Raw genomic sequence first — 19,884 nt, forward strand, 5'->3', positions numbered from 1 at the left:
CAAAATACGGACCGTGGATATTAAAGTCATAACCCGCCGTTTACAAATACGACACAAACGGAGCTCGCCGGCCGCGCGCCACAGGTAACTTCCGCTTTCTCTCCGAATTTACCGGTATTTTGATACTGATGTGTGAATGATGTCTTACTGGTAAAAAGACGGAACGTCACTGCATGTGTGAACAGCACATTTTTGTATTTACTGGTAAATTCATTCTGGTAAGTTCATGGTAATTTACCAGAATTACTGTGTGAAAGAGGCTAATGACTGAAATCAAATGTTGATGCTCCTAATCTCATTATTCACCAACAGGTCAATATGTTTTGTTTTGTTTCAACAGTTAAAGAGCTCTGACATTAGCAACTGATAAAATTCATAAATCCTGGACAACATTTTTAGAGGTGCCCCCTCTTATTCAGGTCCAAAAAGTAAGATAATCCAATTTTTTAATACGACTTTTCCCTTATGTACCCCAGAACTAATATAAATTGCATGATTCACTGTATTAATATAAATAATATATAATGTCTAAGTATATGTAATATAACATAATGTTAATAATAATATAAAATGTCATTTACAATGATGAGAAGACCTTAGAAGATCTGAGGACGTCCTTATGTAACCTGTCATGTTGCTTTTAAATTTTTTTTAAGGGCACCTATTTCATTGCTAAAAACGATGTTTTTTTTCTGTATTTGGAATAATACATTGTGTTCGCGTGGCTTATGGTTCAAAAAACATTATTTTCCATAAACCGTACATTTTTGTAGCTCCAGATTTCCCTCTCTTCCTGAAATGCACTGATTTTGTACAAAACTCATTGATCTGAAAAGTGCTATGTCCCTGATTGGCCAGCTAACCTGTACTTTGTGATTGGCCTGAATACCTCTGACATCAACTGGAAATATGACACTCCTTACCATGTTTGAAAGATTTGGTCACAATGGAATGCCAACAGGAGTTAATTTACAGGCTGTGAGTCCGAAGCGAGAGAAATTATGATAACCAATCCCAGGAAGTAAACTGTTGGCTACAATTTGTGTGTTTGTTGTAGTCCAATAAAGGAGATTTACATTGGAGATGATAACTCGCGCATCGTTTACTTTGGGGTATATATTAGGGGTGTCATGATTCTCCAAATCCTTGATTCGATTACATTTTCGAATCTAAGGTCACAGTTTGATTCAATTCAAAGCAGGCACTCAAAATCTTTCCAACTACCCACTGGAAAGATCCAAGTACAGTCAGCGAGCTTCCGGTTTGCGAGCTGCCCCTTCCCCACATTTATGTTCCTGATGTATTATCCATATTACTTTTTCAATGTCACTGATTAACCACCACAGTTTTAAAATGACTGTATGAGAGAAAACATATCCAAACCTCATTGGTCATACCTGGTTGAAAGATTGACAGACTTCCATCAGTGTGTCCAAACACGACTTTTCCCTTCTTCAGTGTATGCCAGCGGAACAAGCAGATATCTGAAAGGAAACTGTGGGCTTCCTTGTGCACCGTGACTCCTGAGTCAGGCCCAGAGATGGTCCATACGTACAGAGGACCACGATGGGATACAAATGCAACACTGTCACCTGCATTCCAGCACCAGCTTATGGAGGCTGGAATACCTGAGATGCATATGAATATCCATTTAGAAATATTTAGAGCTCAAATGACAAAGGTACCAGTATGTACCAATGTGAGGTAACAATATGCACCTTTTATTTACAACATAAAGAGGTACCCCACCAGTGATAATCTTTGTACCTTTTTTCTTTAATTGTACCCAAGTAGTGTCTTAAAGGACACATGTAATCGTCAGATACCAGGTAAGTACATTTACAAGTAAGTAGTGATACCTTTAGTGTTATCCAGGCGTGCAACAACCTTCTGCTCAGCCACATTCCAGATGATGAGCAGATTATCTGCGCTGGCACTGGCAAACATATCAGGGTTGTGTGGGCACCATGATATGGCTGTGATGGTCTTCTTGTGTTCAGACATGATTGCCCGCAGTTTAAACTCATTGTATCTGTGATCAAGCTAAAAGACGAGACTTCAATCAGAGGCACTCAGAACTATTTTACATACACTTTAAACACTGCTTGAAACAAAATCAGTTCTCCGCAATCAAAAAGTTCAAGAGGATCTGCACACAGCACTTACTTGGTACACATATATGGCGAGTGTGGCACAATATGCAAACCTGTCCCCACTCGCAGCACACACATCTTTATTCCAGGGCTGACATCCAGCAGCCAACAGGCCGACCTGCTTCACCTGAGACATCTTTACCTGGACACAGAGACGTCAGTGATACCTTTGAGGATTATGACACCATTGAGAATTAATGACTTGTCCACTGTTCTCAGAATTCAGATGAAAAACACACAACAGGGGTTTCAGCATTCATTTGCTTTTATGCACTGGTAGATGCTTTTAATGGGTGCTACTGTAAACATCAGCCTGCTATGTAAAGGGGGCGTTCACATCTGATGTCGTCTAGCATCCCTCTGCTCTGTTTTTTATTCATTTATCTGTAAACGTTAGCTGGACGAACATCTTTGCGACACATTTTACCCCAATGCCCATGTATCATGAGTGCAGCATTTTAAAACACCATGTCAACTTAAAAACACTTCAACTGTTAAAAGTGTGTCTCGTGACTCACACGTTATGTTCAGTTTGGCTGAGCTGCGTCAATCTGTATTTGAAAGCAAGAACGAATCCTGTGTGACATTGGAGAAAAACATCCACATCTCTATCAATGTGTCAACTCTCTTCTTTACATCTAAAGGGACACAGTTACACCAGATGGTTAAAAGACGCCACGCTTCTCCTACCTTTGGTTCATTGTGATATGTGCTAAACCAGCACAGGCTTTCCATCTCTGCTCTTCTCTCCCATTCACAGATGCAAAGCCGACCGGGGCTCTGCGTTAGCAAAACAGCACGTATGCGTGTAAGTGTAGAAGTGGGGGTGAGAAAGAGAGCACATGCAGTACTCATTGACTGATGCACGCTGCTCGTGTGGGAGAGGTGGCTGGAGACAAGAGCGACTGAACAGCTCCCGCCGGTAGCCAGGCAACAGCAAGATCCCTTCATTTCAACTCCCTCACTTACCCCCATCCTTCCCGACGCAGACGCACAACCGCACACCTCGTCTCACCGCTGCATTGCCTCATTGAAGGTGTTTATCCTCCAACTCTCTTCTTATGATTAATAGACTCACACACGACCCACATTGCACCTCCCACTCTATTTAATTCAAGGCGTACATTAGGGTTTTTCTTGCAGTGGTAAAACATACAATTCAAATCATTTTAAAGAACTTCTGTAGTACAAATGCAAAAAATATGCAAATAGGGTCCATTCAAATTGTCATTACTATTGTGAAGACAGGCAGACATAATGGAGATGGGGCAGCAAGTGAAATAGAAATAATGGGTATTTAATATGTTCTAAGTAGTGAATGATGCATCGACCAATATAATTAGGACAACGTCACACTAGCCATCTCGTAATGCCTCGATTTTGGGTAAAGGTGTCATATGTACTGTTTTTGCTAATATCACAGGACTCATACTTGTCAATGAAGTATGTAAGATGGGTGGCACACTCCACTTTTTTTGAAAATATGTTCATTATCCAGCTCCCCTAGAGTTAAACATTTGATTTTTGCCGTTTTGAAATCTGTTCAGCCGATCTCCGGGTCTTAGTGTGGCCATTCCTGCCAGCTCCGCCCGACACGTCCCGAACATGTTTTCGGGTTCGTTCTCCGGAAGTCATTTTGCTTGACCGCATACGTCATCATGGTTCTCATATGTCAGTTAAAATACATTAGAAAATTAAGATTTATTTATTTTAAGAGATACAATCATTGTAGTTTCATTCTTACCTTGAAATGTAACGGTTGCTTTTCTGAAATTAAACCCGAAATATTAAACCTTGATGACGTATGCGGTCGACCAACAAGACTTCCTGAGAACTAACCCAAAAACATGTTCAGGACGTGTCCGGCGGAACTGGCATGAATGGCCACCCTACCTGGCAAAACCGCTTTTAGCATAGCTTAGCATAATCCATTGAATCTGATTAGACCATTAGCATTGCGCTAAAAATCCCCCGAGTTTAGATACTTTTCCTATTTAAAACTTGACTCTTCTGTAGTTACATGGTGTACTAAGACCGACAGAAAATTAAAAGTTGTGTTTTTCTAGGCCGATATTGCTAGGACTATACTCTCATTCTGGCACAACTGCTGACTTTACTGATGCAACACGGCCGCAGCAGGTGTAGTGATACCACGCACTGACCGAAAATAGTCCCCTTGTTTACTCTTAATAGCAGGGGACCATTTTCAGGTGCCGCGTAATATCATTGTGCCTGCTATAGCCATGTTACAGCAGCAAAGTCCTTGATTATTACGCCAGAATGAGAGTATAGTTCCTAGCCTAGAAAATCTCAACTTTTAATTTTCCGTCAGTCTTAGTACACGATGTAACTACAGAAGAGTCAAGTTTTAAATAGGAAAAATATCCAAACTCTTTGGTTATGTTTGAGCACAATGCTAAAGGTCTAATCAGATTCAATGGATTGTGCTAAGCTATGCTAAAAATGCTACCGCCAGCCCCGGGATCAGCTGAATGTCTTCCAAAATGGTAAAAATCAAATGTTTAACTCTATGGGGAGCTGGAAAATGAGCATATTTTCAAAAAAAGTGGAGTGTCCCTTAAACAACTGCATTTGTTATGATTCCACATCACTCAAGCTTACAAGAACATTGTCAATGCAAACATAACCAATTTTAATTATAACGTAACTTGTGTAAATGAGTTTGTAGGTCCTGTAGATCAACTGGTGCTGATGTCAAGTAGTGATATTTTGTTGATTTAAAGACTTTCTGTTAGTCGGCCTGTTTGGCGGTTTGAGTGATTGAATCTCCTATAAGAATGTCTGTAGTTTGATTGTTAACGCATTGTGTTTTGTAGAAGGCATAATTTACCAGGGAACACCCACTTTGACAAAAATGACACTGTCAGTCACTTTAAAAAAGCCAAATGCATGTATGAATTGCAATTCATTTCATATGTAAACTAAGCATACAACTAAACCCTGGCTCAAAATCTGCTAGTCAGATGGTGTTATTCAGTTCTTTTTTAGTATGTGTGTGTGTGTGTGTGTGTGTGTGTGTGTGTGTGTGTGTGTGTGTGTGTGTGTGTGTGTGTGTGTGTGTGTGTGTGTGTGTGTAAATGACCTCATGCTTGTAAATGCCATGGAGATCGTGACCAGAAGAAGATTGGCTCTGTTAGTGATGTCACCCCTACTACACCTCCCACCCCTTCAGATGGGCTGCGGGAATGAGTGTGATTGAGATGTAGACGGAATAAAACACAGACAGACAGGCAGACAGACAGACAAACAGAGAGATAGGACACTCATGAAACGGTTTCCTAGGCAATAAAGACTTTAACTCTGAGGCAATCGTGATGAAGTGGCAGGGGGCTATGATGGAGAGGGCCCAAGTGCCGCCCAGCATCAAACAACCTACACCTGGGTAGCTCACAACGTATTGTTACGCACCACACCTACAGTTAGCCCACGTCTTTTCTCCTACAATACAAAGGCAGAGGTGTAAAAAGTACCTGAAAACCATACTTGAGTAAAAGTACAGATACCTTACTGCAAAAACGACTCTTACTCTTATGAGTACTTTACTCATAGTGAATATGATTTTAAAGATGCACTTTGAACACAATAACACCAACAGATATGTATGTGAAAATTAAGGAATAGTTTCTAAAATAAAACAAGGAATAGTATTTCTAAAATAGAAATTAAACAGAATATTTCTTTAAATCAAGATCAACACAATAGTCTCTTAAACATGGTCTGTAAGTCTTTCAACGTGCGTTCACAACACACATGCTCCTGCATCTAGCTCAATGCGAACATAGGCATAATTAATGTCTAGAGGGGTCATTGAGTGCTTTTGTCCATTGCTACAATACATGTTGTGCTGTTTTGCAGCCTGTTGTGCTGTGCAGTGCAATCACACCTTACCAAATTACTTGTATGTGCTTATGACCCTAATGCGTTGTGATGCTTTCGTGAACGTGCGTCATAGGCTGATACAGAAGAGAAGAACATATGGCATTTAATTGCTCTTTGTTATTTTTTAGCACCAATAGTAATCTTGCCGCTTCATGATATGAAGCATTGCAGACACATGAACTATTTAAGCGACCCATTTCCTTCGTTTATGGGCCTTAAATGTAAGAGTTGCATTGCTGTTAATTGTGGGGTTCTGAATGCTCTCGGTTTTCATCAACATCTACCAGCAGAGTAAAGCGATTGGGTATAGAAGGATTCTGCAAAAACTGGTCAGACAGAGTTGACGGATGACTAGAGACCTCTTTGCACTGATTGGTTGAATTACATGACCATGGCCCCTTCGAACTTAAATAAACTTTATTAAAAGTACCAAGCAGACAAAAAATACTCAAGTACATTTACTCCAATACTTTACACCTCTGCACACACTTCGAAGGCTTGTTCATTTGCGATCATGATTAACTTCTGTGAGTCATGCACATCCCATTCATCCATACATTATACATTTGAAACCTTAGAATAGGCTTTATGCCCAGCTGCACTACTTCCTGAACTTCCGCCAGCTTCTTGTTTCCTGTCTGCCATTATTGGACAAACTGATTAATTTAGGTGTGCCTGACCTCAGTAGTCACAACAACAACAATTATCAGACACACCTGGATTAATCAGTTTGTCCAATAATGGCAGACAGGAAACAAGGAGCTGGCTGAAGTTCAGGAAGTAGTACAGCTGAGCATAAAGCCTATTGAATAGAAGTTTACTGAAGCGTTTTGCTAGAGAAAATTGCATTGTGGTAGTTTCTTACCCAGACAAAATATTTCCATACAAATAGCATTAGGTTATCTGTGATAACATTTGCATAATTTGGATAGAAGTGGATTTCTTTTATCAACAAAGAGAATACTTAAATGCTAATACTTGTTTACTTTTATCTGGGCAGGAGTGTAATGAGATGAGGGTCAGTGCCCGCGGTTGCATGAAAGTCCTTACGCTAAGAAACCTCTTAGATTAAAGGTTAAAAGTGCCCTTAAAGCGTAACTAAACCCCTGGTCAGAGTCTGACTCCACCCACTGGCAATATTTGAAAAATGCAAGATAAGTGGGCAGATCCCAAGGAGAAAGAGGGGACGAACTAAGTGTGTGGTTAGATCGTAACAAGGGCGTGGTGATCTTGAACCTGCTTACGTCACAAGTAATTTTTTGGACCCAACATCCAATAGGAAAATTCAACTGCAGTAGCCACCGTTCAACCTGAAGAGGGCAGCACTCAGACGTTTTTACACCATATATTGTAGTATTGAAACAGTTTACATCCAAATGTCAAAAAACTTACTAAAATCAATGAACAGCACTAATAAAGCCCCATTCTTACAGATCATTAACTAAAAACATTTAGTTTAGGGTTTAGTTACGCTTTAATGAAACATGGGTTGCAAGAAAAAAACCTAAACGATTACTTAAGGAACCAGAAGGCTGTCAATAAGAATTTACCCTTAAATGCTCCCTTAGGTGCTGCTATGCGTTGTTACAAAGTCCTTAGTACCCATTTTATCTTTAAAAAATCAAGGGACCACAACAGGTCCCTTATTGTTACATGCGATGGGTAATTTAATGGTTATTATAAAAATTATGATGCGCATTTCTAACAATTAAAATAATCTATTGGAGAAAGTGATGCACATCAGTTTGATCGTCAGTCAATCCAAAGAGCTTCAAGTTTTGATTACTTTGAGGCTTTTTACATGCGGTATACAGTGTTTTATTTGCAACGTTTCATTGTACACAAATGCACCGTGTGTTGAGATGTGTGCGTTGTTTTGTTTACGCTGTGAGATTTTGTAACTATAGCAACCGTTTCTCCATTGCCATGTTTTGACAGAGACTACTGTAAAATACTTAGTATAAACACTTAGGTAATGGTGACAGTTAAGACATTTGTTGCAAAGAAATCCCTTCCCTTAGGGAGTTTTTCTACCTCAGGGATACCCTCACGTAAGGATTTTCATTCAACTGGGCACAGGGCAACTGACAGGACACTTTTTGCTATTTCTGAACAAATCACTTGCTTAGATTAGGTGTCATTTTGTAAATTAAGAGCTATACACTGTAAAACAAATTCTGTAGAAATTGTATCACTGTAAACAATTTCTGTAGAAATTACAGTATTACTGGGTATTACTGGCAACTAGCTGCCAGTAACTTACTGTAGATTTTACATTTATGTTATTTACTGGCAACAGTTAGTTCAAATTTAAATGAACATGAAACATTTTCAGTCTTTTTCTTCTAAAGCAACCAGCTGCATAATTACAGCAATTTTTTTTACAATGTAGAGCCTAATTTCTGAGGACTTCATCATGAGTGCTTTTTCTGGTCTTGGACAAAACTATAGATGGTTTCATCGGTCGCACACATGCGCACCTGGCCCGAAGATAACTTCCGGTCTGTGTTTGTTTATCAACTGGTTAGCGACTAAACTGAAATTTGAAACTGACATTTGAAAACGTTTCGGTTTCCAAAAGACGAGGGAAGACAGTAAGCATGAATCACTGCTGTGCGGATTTGCACCTAGGCAAGCATTTAATAGTATACATTCATTTTTCACTGTAACCTAAGTGTAGTAGTTGATACGCTTTAGCTATGATTTAAACTAAGCTAACATACTAGTTATTTATTTTGCTTGTTATCAAAGATAATCTAATTGAGAGGGACTCGTCGTTCTTGATTCTATGCGGGGGTCTATCGGAAGTTAACTTTGGGCCACAAAAGCTGTTTGTTTACAGTATGTTGCTGTTGAAACCGTCTATAGCAAAATTAGCCCATTATCACATGACACAACACATATGTCTTACTCACAATACATTTTCAATGCAAGCCGGACACCATCCATCAGCTGATCCTCATATAAATCTATATATAGACCAGAATGTGCAGGCTATTATTGTGTGATAATAAAACAAAGACAACGTCATGTCCCAAAAACAGGGGCTGTAGGTTAGAGATTGTCGCCACAGCTACAGATTCACTTGTTAGAATGAAAGGACTTTAATTGGTCAGGGGCCAATACGGCTTAATTCTTAAGGCTACATTTATTTTTTACTCGATACAGATGATACACTCTAAAATGGCTGGGTTATTTTTGACCCATAATGGGTAAACATTAGACAGAACACGTGCTGGGTTAAAAATGACCCTGTGCTGGGTTAAAAATGACCCAATGTTGTTGGGTTGATGTTTTGCAACCACGGTGTTTAATAACCCAGCAGTTTGGTTTAAACAACCCAGCATTGGGTCAATTTTAAACCCAGCGGTGTGTTCTGTCCAATATTTACCCATTATGGGGCAAACATAACCCAAAACACAACATGAAGGGATGGGATGAACACAAAAGAAGATACACTATATTGGCAAAAGTTTTGGGACACCTGCCTTCATACAGTGAGTATACACATGAATCTGAATGACATTTCATTCTTAATCTATAGGGTTTAGTATGGAGTCGGCCCAGCCTTTGCAACTATAACAACTTCAACTCTTCTCGGAAGACTTTCTACAAGGTTTAGAAGTGTGTTTATGGGAATTTTTCTAAAAACTCTTCTAAACGCACATTTGTAAGGTCAGACACTGATGTTGGATGAGAAGGCCTTGCTCGTAGTCTTCGCTCTAATTCAGCCCATAGATGTTCTATTGGATTGAGGTCAGGACTCTGTGTAGGCCAGTCAGGTTCCTCCACACCAAACTCACTCATCCATGTCTTTATGGACCTTGCTTTGTGCACTGGTGCACAGTAATGTTAAACAGGAAGGGGCCATCCCCAAACTGTTCCCGCAAAGTTGGGAGCATGAAATTGTCCAAATTATCTTGGTACGATGAAGCATTAAGAGTTCCTTTCACTGAAAGTGATCTGAACACCAGAATTCAATGATTTGGAGGGGTGTCCCAAAACTTTTGGCAATATAGTGTATTTTGATAAATGATTGTAACCAAAACAACTAGGTTAGGCAGAAACAATGAATAGGTTTTATAAATGCACTGACCAGGGTGGCTCTTACAAAGGTTTGCTTTGGGCCTCCAGCATCTATGACCAGCACTGGTCTTGAACAATCCTGCACTGTTCCCCTAAAAAAAGTAAATGCATAGCAAATAATATATTTTTTAAATATAACTAGTTTAAATTTAAAACTTGAAAGAAAAGCTTGTTTTTCTTCTCAATACACAAAATGCTATGTTTGAAGTTGCACCTGTATAAACTGTGTAGACTACAATTTATTAAATAAGCACTGGCACACAATCCTACTGTCTCCACATGGAGCCCAAAGAGGATCAATGAGATAAGTGACAATGAAACAGATGTCTTAGGGATTCTGCATATCTAAGCCTCTGCTGTTCATAAAGACATTTCCCCAGTGTAGTACACGTGCAAAACTATTTAGTCATCAGACATGTACCATTGTCCTCAATTTTCCTTTAGTTTCAGACACACAACATCCTACATGTGCCGCGTCATCAGTGATCTGTAAATCTTTTCTTCTAAACAGCTCAAGGACAGAACAAATTTCCCCAGGGGGAGTATAAGCCCTCTCCTGAATTTGTCTGTGACTGTATCAAGCATTTCTTTTTAGACACAACAAAAACTTCTCTACCTTGAAATACGAACTAACTTGTCCGATCAACTGTACAATTGTAATGTGGTTAACATCAGCTTTGTATGAATGTGCTTATGCACAAAACCCAATAAAAAAGACATATACGAACTATCGTTGACAAATTCTAATATGCGTGAGGCATACATGGGGCACTTTACTTGATCCAAACCTAATATTTGATCCAAACCTGGTCAATATTTTTACAAGATGCAAAATATGTCTCAGGTCTGCCTAGATTGTGTCTGTTAAGTTTAATCTCAAAATACCCCAAATATCATTTGTTAGCATGTCCAATATGCCCCTATTTGGGGAGGAGCAAAAAAGTGCTGTTTTCATGTGTATACATTTAAATGCCAATGAGCTACTTTTATCACTTAAAAATAGATCTGACTCCTGTAAATACAGTCTGGGATAATAGTATCTTTACCACATCACTGTGACATCACATTAACAAGAGAATCAAAACAACATGTGTTATGAGTGTTTTTTCCATTGTAGGGTGGCTGTGTTCACACAACTGCTGGTCTTATGGTGCTGTCAAGACAGAGCTGGTAATGTCAGTCATTTCTCACTGTGTCTAATCTGTACAGCACTGTATGCTCATATGGTGTATTTGAAATTATAATGAAATCTGTGATAGGACAATGATATGCCCTGTCAGCATTAATAAAGCCTCTTGTGCTTTTCCCCAATGAATGCCCACCTGGAGGTCTCCCACACATAAACATCAAGAAAAGTTACAGAAAAACTGTCAAAACAGTAAAAAGAGAGAGAGACGACTGCTAACCTGCAGATTAAATTACAGTAGTGTGGCTTTTATCTTGGTTTTGTTGCTACGTCTTATGAACATGGTTGCATCTCTTTTTAAATAAAAAAATACAATAGTAGCCTACAATATACAGTATAGAACACAAAGCACCTTTGTATGGCATTGTTGTAAATTTATTTCCTCACAGGAACGATCTATGAGCATGATAATAACAATCCACGCGAAAAGTTAATGTGAACACGCAGGGTCGGTACAACTGTCGCTTCTGACTGAGATTTGTTATGTCGCAGGTGCCCAGTGTAAGTGTATTAGTAAGTGAAAGTATTTTTGTGAGAAAACAGCAACGTATGCTTCAAAAAACCGGCATATATCCTGAATACTGCGTTAAAACAGAACATGTAAGCTTAAGTACAGTAAGAAGATGGCTTACCTCTATCGATGTCAGTGGACAGCGACCTGGTGCTGAGATTAGCTGTCTCGCTGACGGATAAACACTCGCTATGTAGTTTGGTAACGCTCGACCGAATCTTTGCCACGATTGGCCAAATAAAACGTGACGTCGCCACACTGTTTCTGTTTCAAATTCTGATTGGTCAACTGCTTTGCCAATCAAACAAAACCATATGTTTTGCTACCAGTGCTTCTTGAATTTGTAGTCCATAACGGGTGGGTTGGATAAAACGGGGGTTTATAATTCACGCGACGAAAGATTGTCATTTTGTAACCGTTGGTTTTGTGATTGACATGCAGTAGGTGTACTGTGAGCGTTGTGGATATGATGCATAATTCAAAATAATCACCATCTTTTCACACTGAGATTAAGTGTCCGCGAATTTTCACCCCTATGTGACTGCGTGCTGCAAGACAAACTGGCAATGCATTATAATGTAATAATCATTAAAATATTCTGAATTGCAAATTAAGCTAATATTTGCTTGTAATTTGCAACATTAGCCTACTTACTGCACTATCATGATGTATAAAAAGGGATTATTTTCCCGTTGACCTGTTCTCTTATCAAGAATGCAACCCCTGTAATTCACCAGCAAAGGGCGCCACCAACCTTATTTATATTATGTGACGAGCTATTCCAAGTCAGAAAAGGGTGTGTTCTGTCACATAAAATATATGTGAATGAGACCTACAATTTAGCTTTGTATCCCATAGTAACACAATTTAGCGACGCCATGTATTCTATCATCATATACCATATTTTACCAATATGTTTCATGTGTTAATATTTTATTTTATTCCCTGCCTTACAATTACAGACGTTTTACAGATGCAGTAATTAACATTTAACAAAGTATTTAATTAAAATATTTTTAATAAAAGTGCAACGTTTTAATATGTCAGGTTCATATTATGATGCGTCAATATTCAATAATTAAATATTGACTAAAGAGAAAATTTACATTGATAGTTTTATGGTCATCAACATGATAACTTAGCCTACATCAAAATAGGGTATAATACATTGTTGAACAAAATAACAAATAGAAAAAGTAAGTAAATAATTATTAAAAACAAATACATAAAAACAGCAAACGTGTATAAGATGATCATGCAAATCATTTTAAAACTTCACGTACATCTGGTTGTGCGTTTAGTTGCCATTGGCAAGTTTTCCCCGCCTGTGACTATGACGTCGATTGATCGCAACTGACCCTAGTGCTGTCAGTCTCCATCTCACAGTCACAAACTTCTTATCTGTGGACTTTTCAGCGTTGTCGAGGTCTTATTTTCAAACATGGGTAAGTGATTGCTTCGTTGTTTTAACTTCAGTCAAGAAGACGATTTAATAGTTCGCTGAGAACTGTTTTTAAACTTTTACTAATAGTCCCGCAGGCGTAAAATTATAATACATGACACCTCAATATTGGAAATGTCATAATATGCGTAAGTTGTTTCTCCCCGTGAATGCTTTCTCATTTCATTCAAATCTCTCCAGCTATGTGATACAACTGTGGTGATTCAAGTGTCTCGACCACGCAAAAGATTTCCACCTACATTAGGCTATATGAGAGAAAGTGTTTCGTTTTGATCCAAGTGCAGAAATATCAAGAGGGCACAGGTGCAAAAGCGATGTTAGAGACGATTTTTCCTCTAGTGTGTTTGCCTTTCTCTGTTAATACTGATTTTTAGTAGACCCAGAAGGCAGGTTGTCTGGTGCAGCTAAGGAGAATGGACTCTGTACTTTTGATGCCTGTCTCATTTAGACACTACTTCCACATGGTTGACAGACAAGCATTCTCTATTGTTATAACAAGTGGCGAGACGTGGACTGTTCAAAAAATATGTTTTCCAGAGACGGGGAAGATCTGAGGTCCCCACGTCCTGTTGCTCTTTTTCTGAATCTGTGCAAACATGGCAGAGGAAGTGGGTTATTATTGTCAGGAAAACTTTTTTAAAACATAGGAAATTGTCTCATCATCTGCAGAATTGAGTGAAACCAAACATGCAGAAAAACAGGCTTTTTTGTACTAAATGCACCTTGTGTATACTACATGTGTATGGGGCTCTTGACAACCTGCAACAGCATCAGTCACAGACCATTCAAAACTCCTAGTACACATTAGGGGTTTTCACACTGCGCTTAACCCTGGGTTATCTTCATTCTAAACCCCGCTTTTAACCCTGGGTTAAGGAGCGTTTCACACCTGTAATTTCAAAGCGGTGTTAGCACCGCTTTTTACCCAGGGTTATGAAACCCTGCTCTGGAGCAGGGTTAGCACCGCATTTGTGGTGTTAACCCCGCATTGTGGTGCCAAACGCATGCAGTGTGAAACGAAGCAGGGTTAGAATGTTATGACCCTAATTAAACACAGCTGAAGTAGCTAATCAAGGCTTGATAATTACAGACAGGTGTGTTGAAACTGGGTTGGAGACTCCTGACCCAGGGTTTAGGAATGCACAGTGTGAAACGTCAAATTATGAATATCCAGTGTTATCTCTTAACCCCTGGTTAAGTTTGAACAGTGTGAAAATAACCCAGGATTCCATTAACCCTGGTTTTAGAATAACCCAGGGTTAACAATTTCAGGTGTGAAAAGCCCTATTGAATAGATTCTATCTACAGTAGGCACACAATGTCCTGTTCCTATTTTAGGCGCCAAGATCCAGATCTAAGACCCATATTATACGCAGTATCTAAAAGTTATGCTGTTCTGAGGATCTCACTCCGTGCACTGTTTATCAGTCGTACTTATAAAAATGACAACACTCGTTTGTGCTAAAGAAAGACAGTTCTCATTCATGGTGTCTGCTGATGGCTTGCCCCCTCTGTGTTCTCTCTAATATATGCACAGTGTCACATGAGGGATAAATAGGCACATTATTGTCTCTCTGTTTGCTGCCTCCACCAAACATTCTCATCTTGTGTAGGGGGCCTTTGATAATCATGACAAGCGTCTCTGTTTTTGTGAGACCGCCCTCCCCTCCTACACCCCGTTCTCACTATTCCTTCACTGACTGTTGGTTGGTGTAATGAGCAGAACATGAATTTGGGTTTATGGGATTCAGTGACTCAAAGCTGGAATGTTGTCTCCTAGGCCACACAGCCATGTCCCACTACAGATGTCCGTTTGAAAGGTCAGCTAGCGCCTCTGGGCTATGCATGTGTTTTTAGGCAGTCTGAGGGTACAAGTGCAAATATGTCAGTAACTTTATCTTTAAATGACTATGTTGCAAACGCATACAGGGATGTCTAGGTTAAAGTCTCAATTTAATAATGAGATCAGCATCAACAATTTATTTCACTTTATTTCAATCTTTGACATTTACTGTAAATGTTTGATATGAAGGAACGTTCTTTACATTATATGATTTTATTTAGAAACCCCATTGTTTTATTATGGAATAAGCGACTGTGTCTAGATATATTTTCTTTTGCCTTCACCATTCCCTCCTTGTATAGAATGACAAAAGGGAAATTTCAAAAACAGACAACATATCCTCAGTGCTGGCCAAAGCGGTGAAAACTGGCTTGTTTTACACATATTTTCCTTTCTTTATCCTCTTCTGAGATTTAATGTTTCCAAAGGACTAATGAATTCCTTGGAATTTCATTGGAAGAGATAAGTTTAGTTAGTTATGAGCCACCCTCGCTTTTCTTTGTTTTTCATTTCCCCCACTGAGACTGAGGCTTTCATTTATTCTGGTTCAAAACAAATCTACTGGCTCATGCAATCACAGCAGTGAATCTTAAGGCATTAAGCATTTTCTCTAGTGGAGTGGGACCTGAAATCAACCCACCGGTAGTCTAGGCATTATGGCCACACACAAAAACGAAGGGGTGTTTCTGTATTAGCGGTATTATAGTACCATTGTCCCTAAGTAAAAATATAAACGTGTACAAAATCTAAACTGTAGCGCTCATGGTAGAGCATAACATTAGCATCGCAAAGATTGTGGGTTTGACTTCCAGGAAACACACATACTGATAACATATATCTCGCACTGTAAGTAGGGCCCGCCATAGACTGCCGCAGGGATGACATATTTTTAGGTCAACTAGGAAGTAAGCGGGACACTGGTTCCCTCGCCAAAAAGCCCATTCGTTTTCCCCAAAGACTTTTGGATTATCTGGAAAAATAAGTTCTGTGTTTAAAGGACAAGTTCGGTATTTTATACTTAAAGCCCTGTTTTCAGATTGATTATGAAGAAATACAACGGTTTTGACAGAAATTCCGACATATGATGCTGGCCCGAGAATTTAGGGAGTTTGTTGAAACACCACCCACCTCTACAATGGCTGCATAGGTGCACTGTAACAATGACAATTATATACCTGAGATGAGAATTTACACACAGCGTAAGTCTTGTGTAGTTTCCTATTAACTTCGTAGAATCCGAAATGTGCCCATATGTCCACTTTCCATGGAAAAGGGTACGTTTTTATTTACCCGTCTATCATTGTCATCTCTCTCTGCCTCAGCCATCTTGATTGTTGTTGTTATGCCCCCGGAAGTAATTTAAACTTCACAACTTTATTGTCCACTCGAGGCCAGAAAATAAACAGTGACATAATCGATTATGGCACTTTGCTGTATCGATGCTGAATCGTGCATGCGCGCATTGCGATGCATTGCCTAATCCAACCTGATCTCACGAATTTCCGTGGCATAGTCACGGAATTTTGTGCTCATTTTTCCGTGGCATTCTCACGGATCCCCGCATTTTTCCGTGGCCCTGCTGCGGACTGTCTTTTTCGTGGCGTTCTCATGGATTGGTTGCTCAACTGTTTTGTCCTATTTTCTTGCCATTTTCGCTTCGGTTTAGGGTTAGATTTACATGAAATGACATCCCTACCCAAACCCAACTCTAACCCCAACGCCAGGCAACAATTGTTTAAAGTTTAGAAAATATAAAAGAATAAAGCAGAAAAAATAGTATAAACCAATAGTTAAAGTGACATATTAACGCAAACACCAAATCTGGCCCTAAACCGAAGCGAAGATGGTTTGAAAATAGGAAAAAGCAGTTGAGTAACCAATCCGTGAGAATGCCACGAAAAAGACAGTCCGTAGCAGGGGCACGGAAAAATGCGGAGATCCGTGAGAATGCCACGGAAAAATGAGCACAAAATTCCGTGACTATCCCACGGAACTTTGTGAGATCATGTTGGCCTAATCGATTATTGTTGACACCCCTACAAGTGAACTACACCATCAACGTCATCACCACCAAATGCAAGCTTGGATGAATCTTTGTTGAAAATTGTGCCCATGTTGCTTTGTTTTTGAGATCTTAATGCGTGATGATGTTTAAAAGTCCCTGACGTATGTAGGAACTTGTTTTAAAAGACAAGGGGTATGGCAAATTCAAAATATGTGTTCGGAGTGTCATGTGTGTTGCTTGCTTACTGGTGTGTTTTATGTCATAGATTAAAACGTGAAAATATCTTGGGTTTATGTTAATCCAAGGTCTATTTTTAACAAAAACCCTATTAAAAACATGACTTCTGGATGCTGGTGCTAAAATGCTAACTCACTTCTGGGATTTTCTTATACAAATATGTCACCCTGCAGCACTCTAATGAAATCACTGAAATATTGCAACTGTGCATATGCATACTGCAGTTGTTGGCAATAAATGAACTATTTAATTTTAATATTTCTAAAAGTAACATATGGACACAGTTTTAGGTAGTTTTTAGGTGGATAAGGATTGTAATGCTGTAATGCCAATTGTATAAAAATACTTCAATGGCGTTACCAAGTGAAACATATAGTTGTCTCTGCATATCTTCCTGGGACAGAAGCTATTTTAACAGTAAACTAAAGAGTGTGAACCAACTTGTCATTTGCTAATATCCACAATTATACTAAAGCATTTGCATCTATGTAGGTTTCAGTGGAAGAAGAGACTGTGACGTCTTGATTGTTCTTGTTAAATAATGGGTTAAAATAAATAAATAAACAAATAAAAAACGTTTTCTTTAAACTTATCTCTTAAGGGAACATTAGATAAAGGCACACAGACAGACTAAAAGACTGAACTTTATGGATCCTTGAGGGGAATTAGAGCTCTTCGATTAATCGTGAGATCTTCAGACACCCACACGACTATGAACAGTGTCTAAACCAATAAAATAATAGGAGACGGCATATTATGGCCTGCGGTGAATTCCCACCGTCTGTCAGTCTAGTGATGCAGAGACTTTAGTGGAAACAGGACCCTGGAGCATTTTTACCTTCTGATGGGAAATACAGACTCCTGTGCTGGAAGCACATAAGTCTCTTGCACAGTAGTCTGTTTAATAGTTTAATTCCATGACAAATATAAATCAAGTTTCTATGAGCTGAAACGTATATGGAAAGTCTTGGCCAGAGTGCAAATCTTAGATCAATCAGTGGATTTATGATCTAACTCTGTAGTTCAATCCACAGGATTTGGTAGTCACTAACAACAACACCCAATCAGATCTGACCATTCCTCCTGCATAGATCTAATTAGGTTGTTGACAGTTCAACAGCATGTCAAAATGACTAGCATTTTTTTTCTTTTGTATTATGGTATAGATTCATATAGATGCATATTGTAAACAGTATACATATTTACAGTAATGATCATAAATGTGTTGAACTTTCTTATGCTTTTTGCAAATGTTTGATGCACTTCAGCATCTCATTCATGGTTCTTGTTGTAAACTAAGATTTTGGGTGTGTTCCACTGTGTGTTGTAAACAGGGCTCTATTGAATCCCCTGTGGAATCTATGCTGTGTGTGAGGTGACCACCTGACTTTTCATTCTGTACAATAGCTACTGTAGCAACACTCAGGGTCAGAAACAAACACAATGGCACACAAAGGAACACAGGAAGAGTTACAGTACTATTTAGTCTCTGTTACATTGTCTTATTCTGCATGGCATTACATCATTCCAACAGTTTGCTTGACATATGAGACAAATATGTGAAGTGTTATTTACTGTATTGAAATATAATTCAGAAATATTTGTAAATAAGTGACATCTTAAACTTGACCAAACATCTTTAATGTCAAACCCGATGCAACATTTGGTTTTCAGTGGATAATTTTGGTCTGTCCTTCAAACAAAGCTATTGTAGAGCTTAAAAAGGATGTTAAATTTATGCTTGACAGATGCGGTCACCATTGTGTTTTCCTCTGAAAACAACAACAACATTTTTTATAACACTTGAGTTTGAGTAAATAAAGTTTTTATTTTTGGGTGAGTTATTTTTTTAAGCTACACTCTCAGAAATAAAGGTACAAAAGTTGTCACTGGAACAGTACCCATTCAAAAAGGTACACCTTTGTACCCAAAAAGTGCGTATTAGTACTTCAAAGGTACATATTGGCAGTTCAAAGATACATATTTGTACCTAAATGGTACATATTAGGAGCTTTTTTAAAGGGTACTGCCCCAGTGACAGCTTTGTACCTTTATTTTTTGACAGTGTAGATGACAAGAATTATGTTATAATTTGTTTTTTATTACTATTATGTAATTTGATTTAGTTTGGATTCAGAAAAGCTGTGATCTTTTTGAGGTGGAGGTCAGAAAGCAGTCACACATGCTTTGTTCTAAGATACTGGGTTGTCTTGAAAAGTTTAAGTGAGATTCAGTACAATAGCTAGGTTTATAAATAACGTTTTGTTCAACTTCTTGTCAATTTCCCAGGCCTCGCCAAGGAATTACTGTCTTTGTTGTTTCTTTTCCTAGATAAAAAAGACGTGCTCTTGTGACTTTATTTGTTTTAAATGACAGATTACTATTTAATTTTTTTATTTTCTGAATACAGCAAAGGCCTGTATTCAATTTATTCTGTGCACAGAGGAATTCAACCACAAAACACGGAAGTGTTTTTTTTTACCATCTCTCTATATCTGATA

The 19,884-nt window shown here is 38.7% G+C and overlaps 2 protein-coding genes across 7 annotated transcripts in view; one reads left to right on the plus strand and one right to left on the minus strand.

Annotated features, from left to right (window-relative positions):
* The window catches only part of wdr17 (WD repeat domain 17), a 49,282-nt gene extending 37,183 nt beyond the window's left edge, over positions 1–12,099 (minus strand). For 2 of the 6 annotated variants that reach the window (XM_055205058.2, XM_055205057.2), the window contains exons 1-4: positions 2,844–3,660; positions 2,167–2,295; positions 1,860–2,043; positions 1,398–1,628 (exon numbers count right to left, since the gene is read on the minus strand). In XM_055205058.2, coding sequence (XP_055061033.2) covers positions 1,398–1,628; positions 1,860–2,043; positions 2,167–2,295; positions 2,844–3,128 — 829 coding nt within the window. In that variant the 5' untranslated portion in view covers positions 3,129–3,660. The other 4 variants (XM_055205060.2, XM_055205059.2, XM_055205061.2 and 1 more) reach the window with 4 other exon arrangements.
* Positions 12,100–13,150: 1,051 nt separating this feature from the next.
* Positions 13,151–19,884, plus strand: part of gpm6ab (glycoprotein M6Ab) — an 84,134-nt gene continuing 77,400 nt past the window's right edge. Inside the window, exon 1 of the mRNA XM_073862805.1 lies at positions 13,151–13,281. Coding sequence (XP_073718906.1) covers positions 13,278–13,281 — 4 coding nt within the window. The 5' untranslated portion in view covers positions 13,151–13,277. The remainder of the gene's footprint in view (positions 13,282–19,884) is intronic.

The sequence above is a fragment of the Misgurnus anguillicaudatus genome, chromosome 3 (genome assembly GCF_027580225.2).
Source record: "Misgurnus anguillicaudatus chromosome 3, ASM2758022v2, whole genome shotgun sequence".
NCBI lineage: Eukaryota > Metazoa > Chordata > Actinopteri > Cypriniformes > Cobitidae > Misgurnus > Misgurnus anguillicaudatus.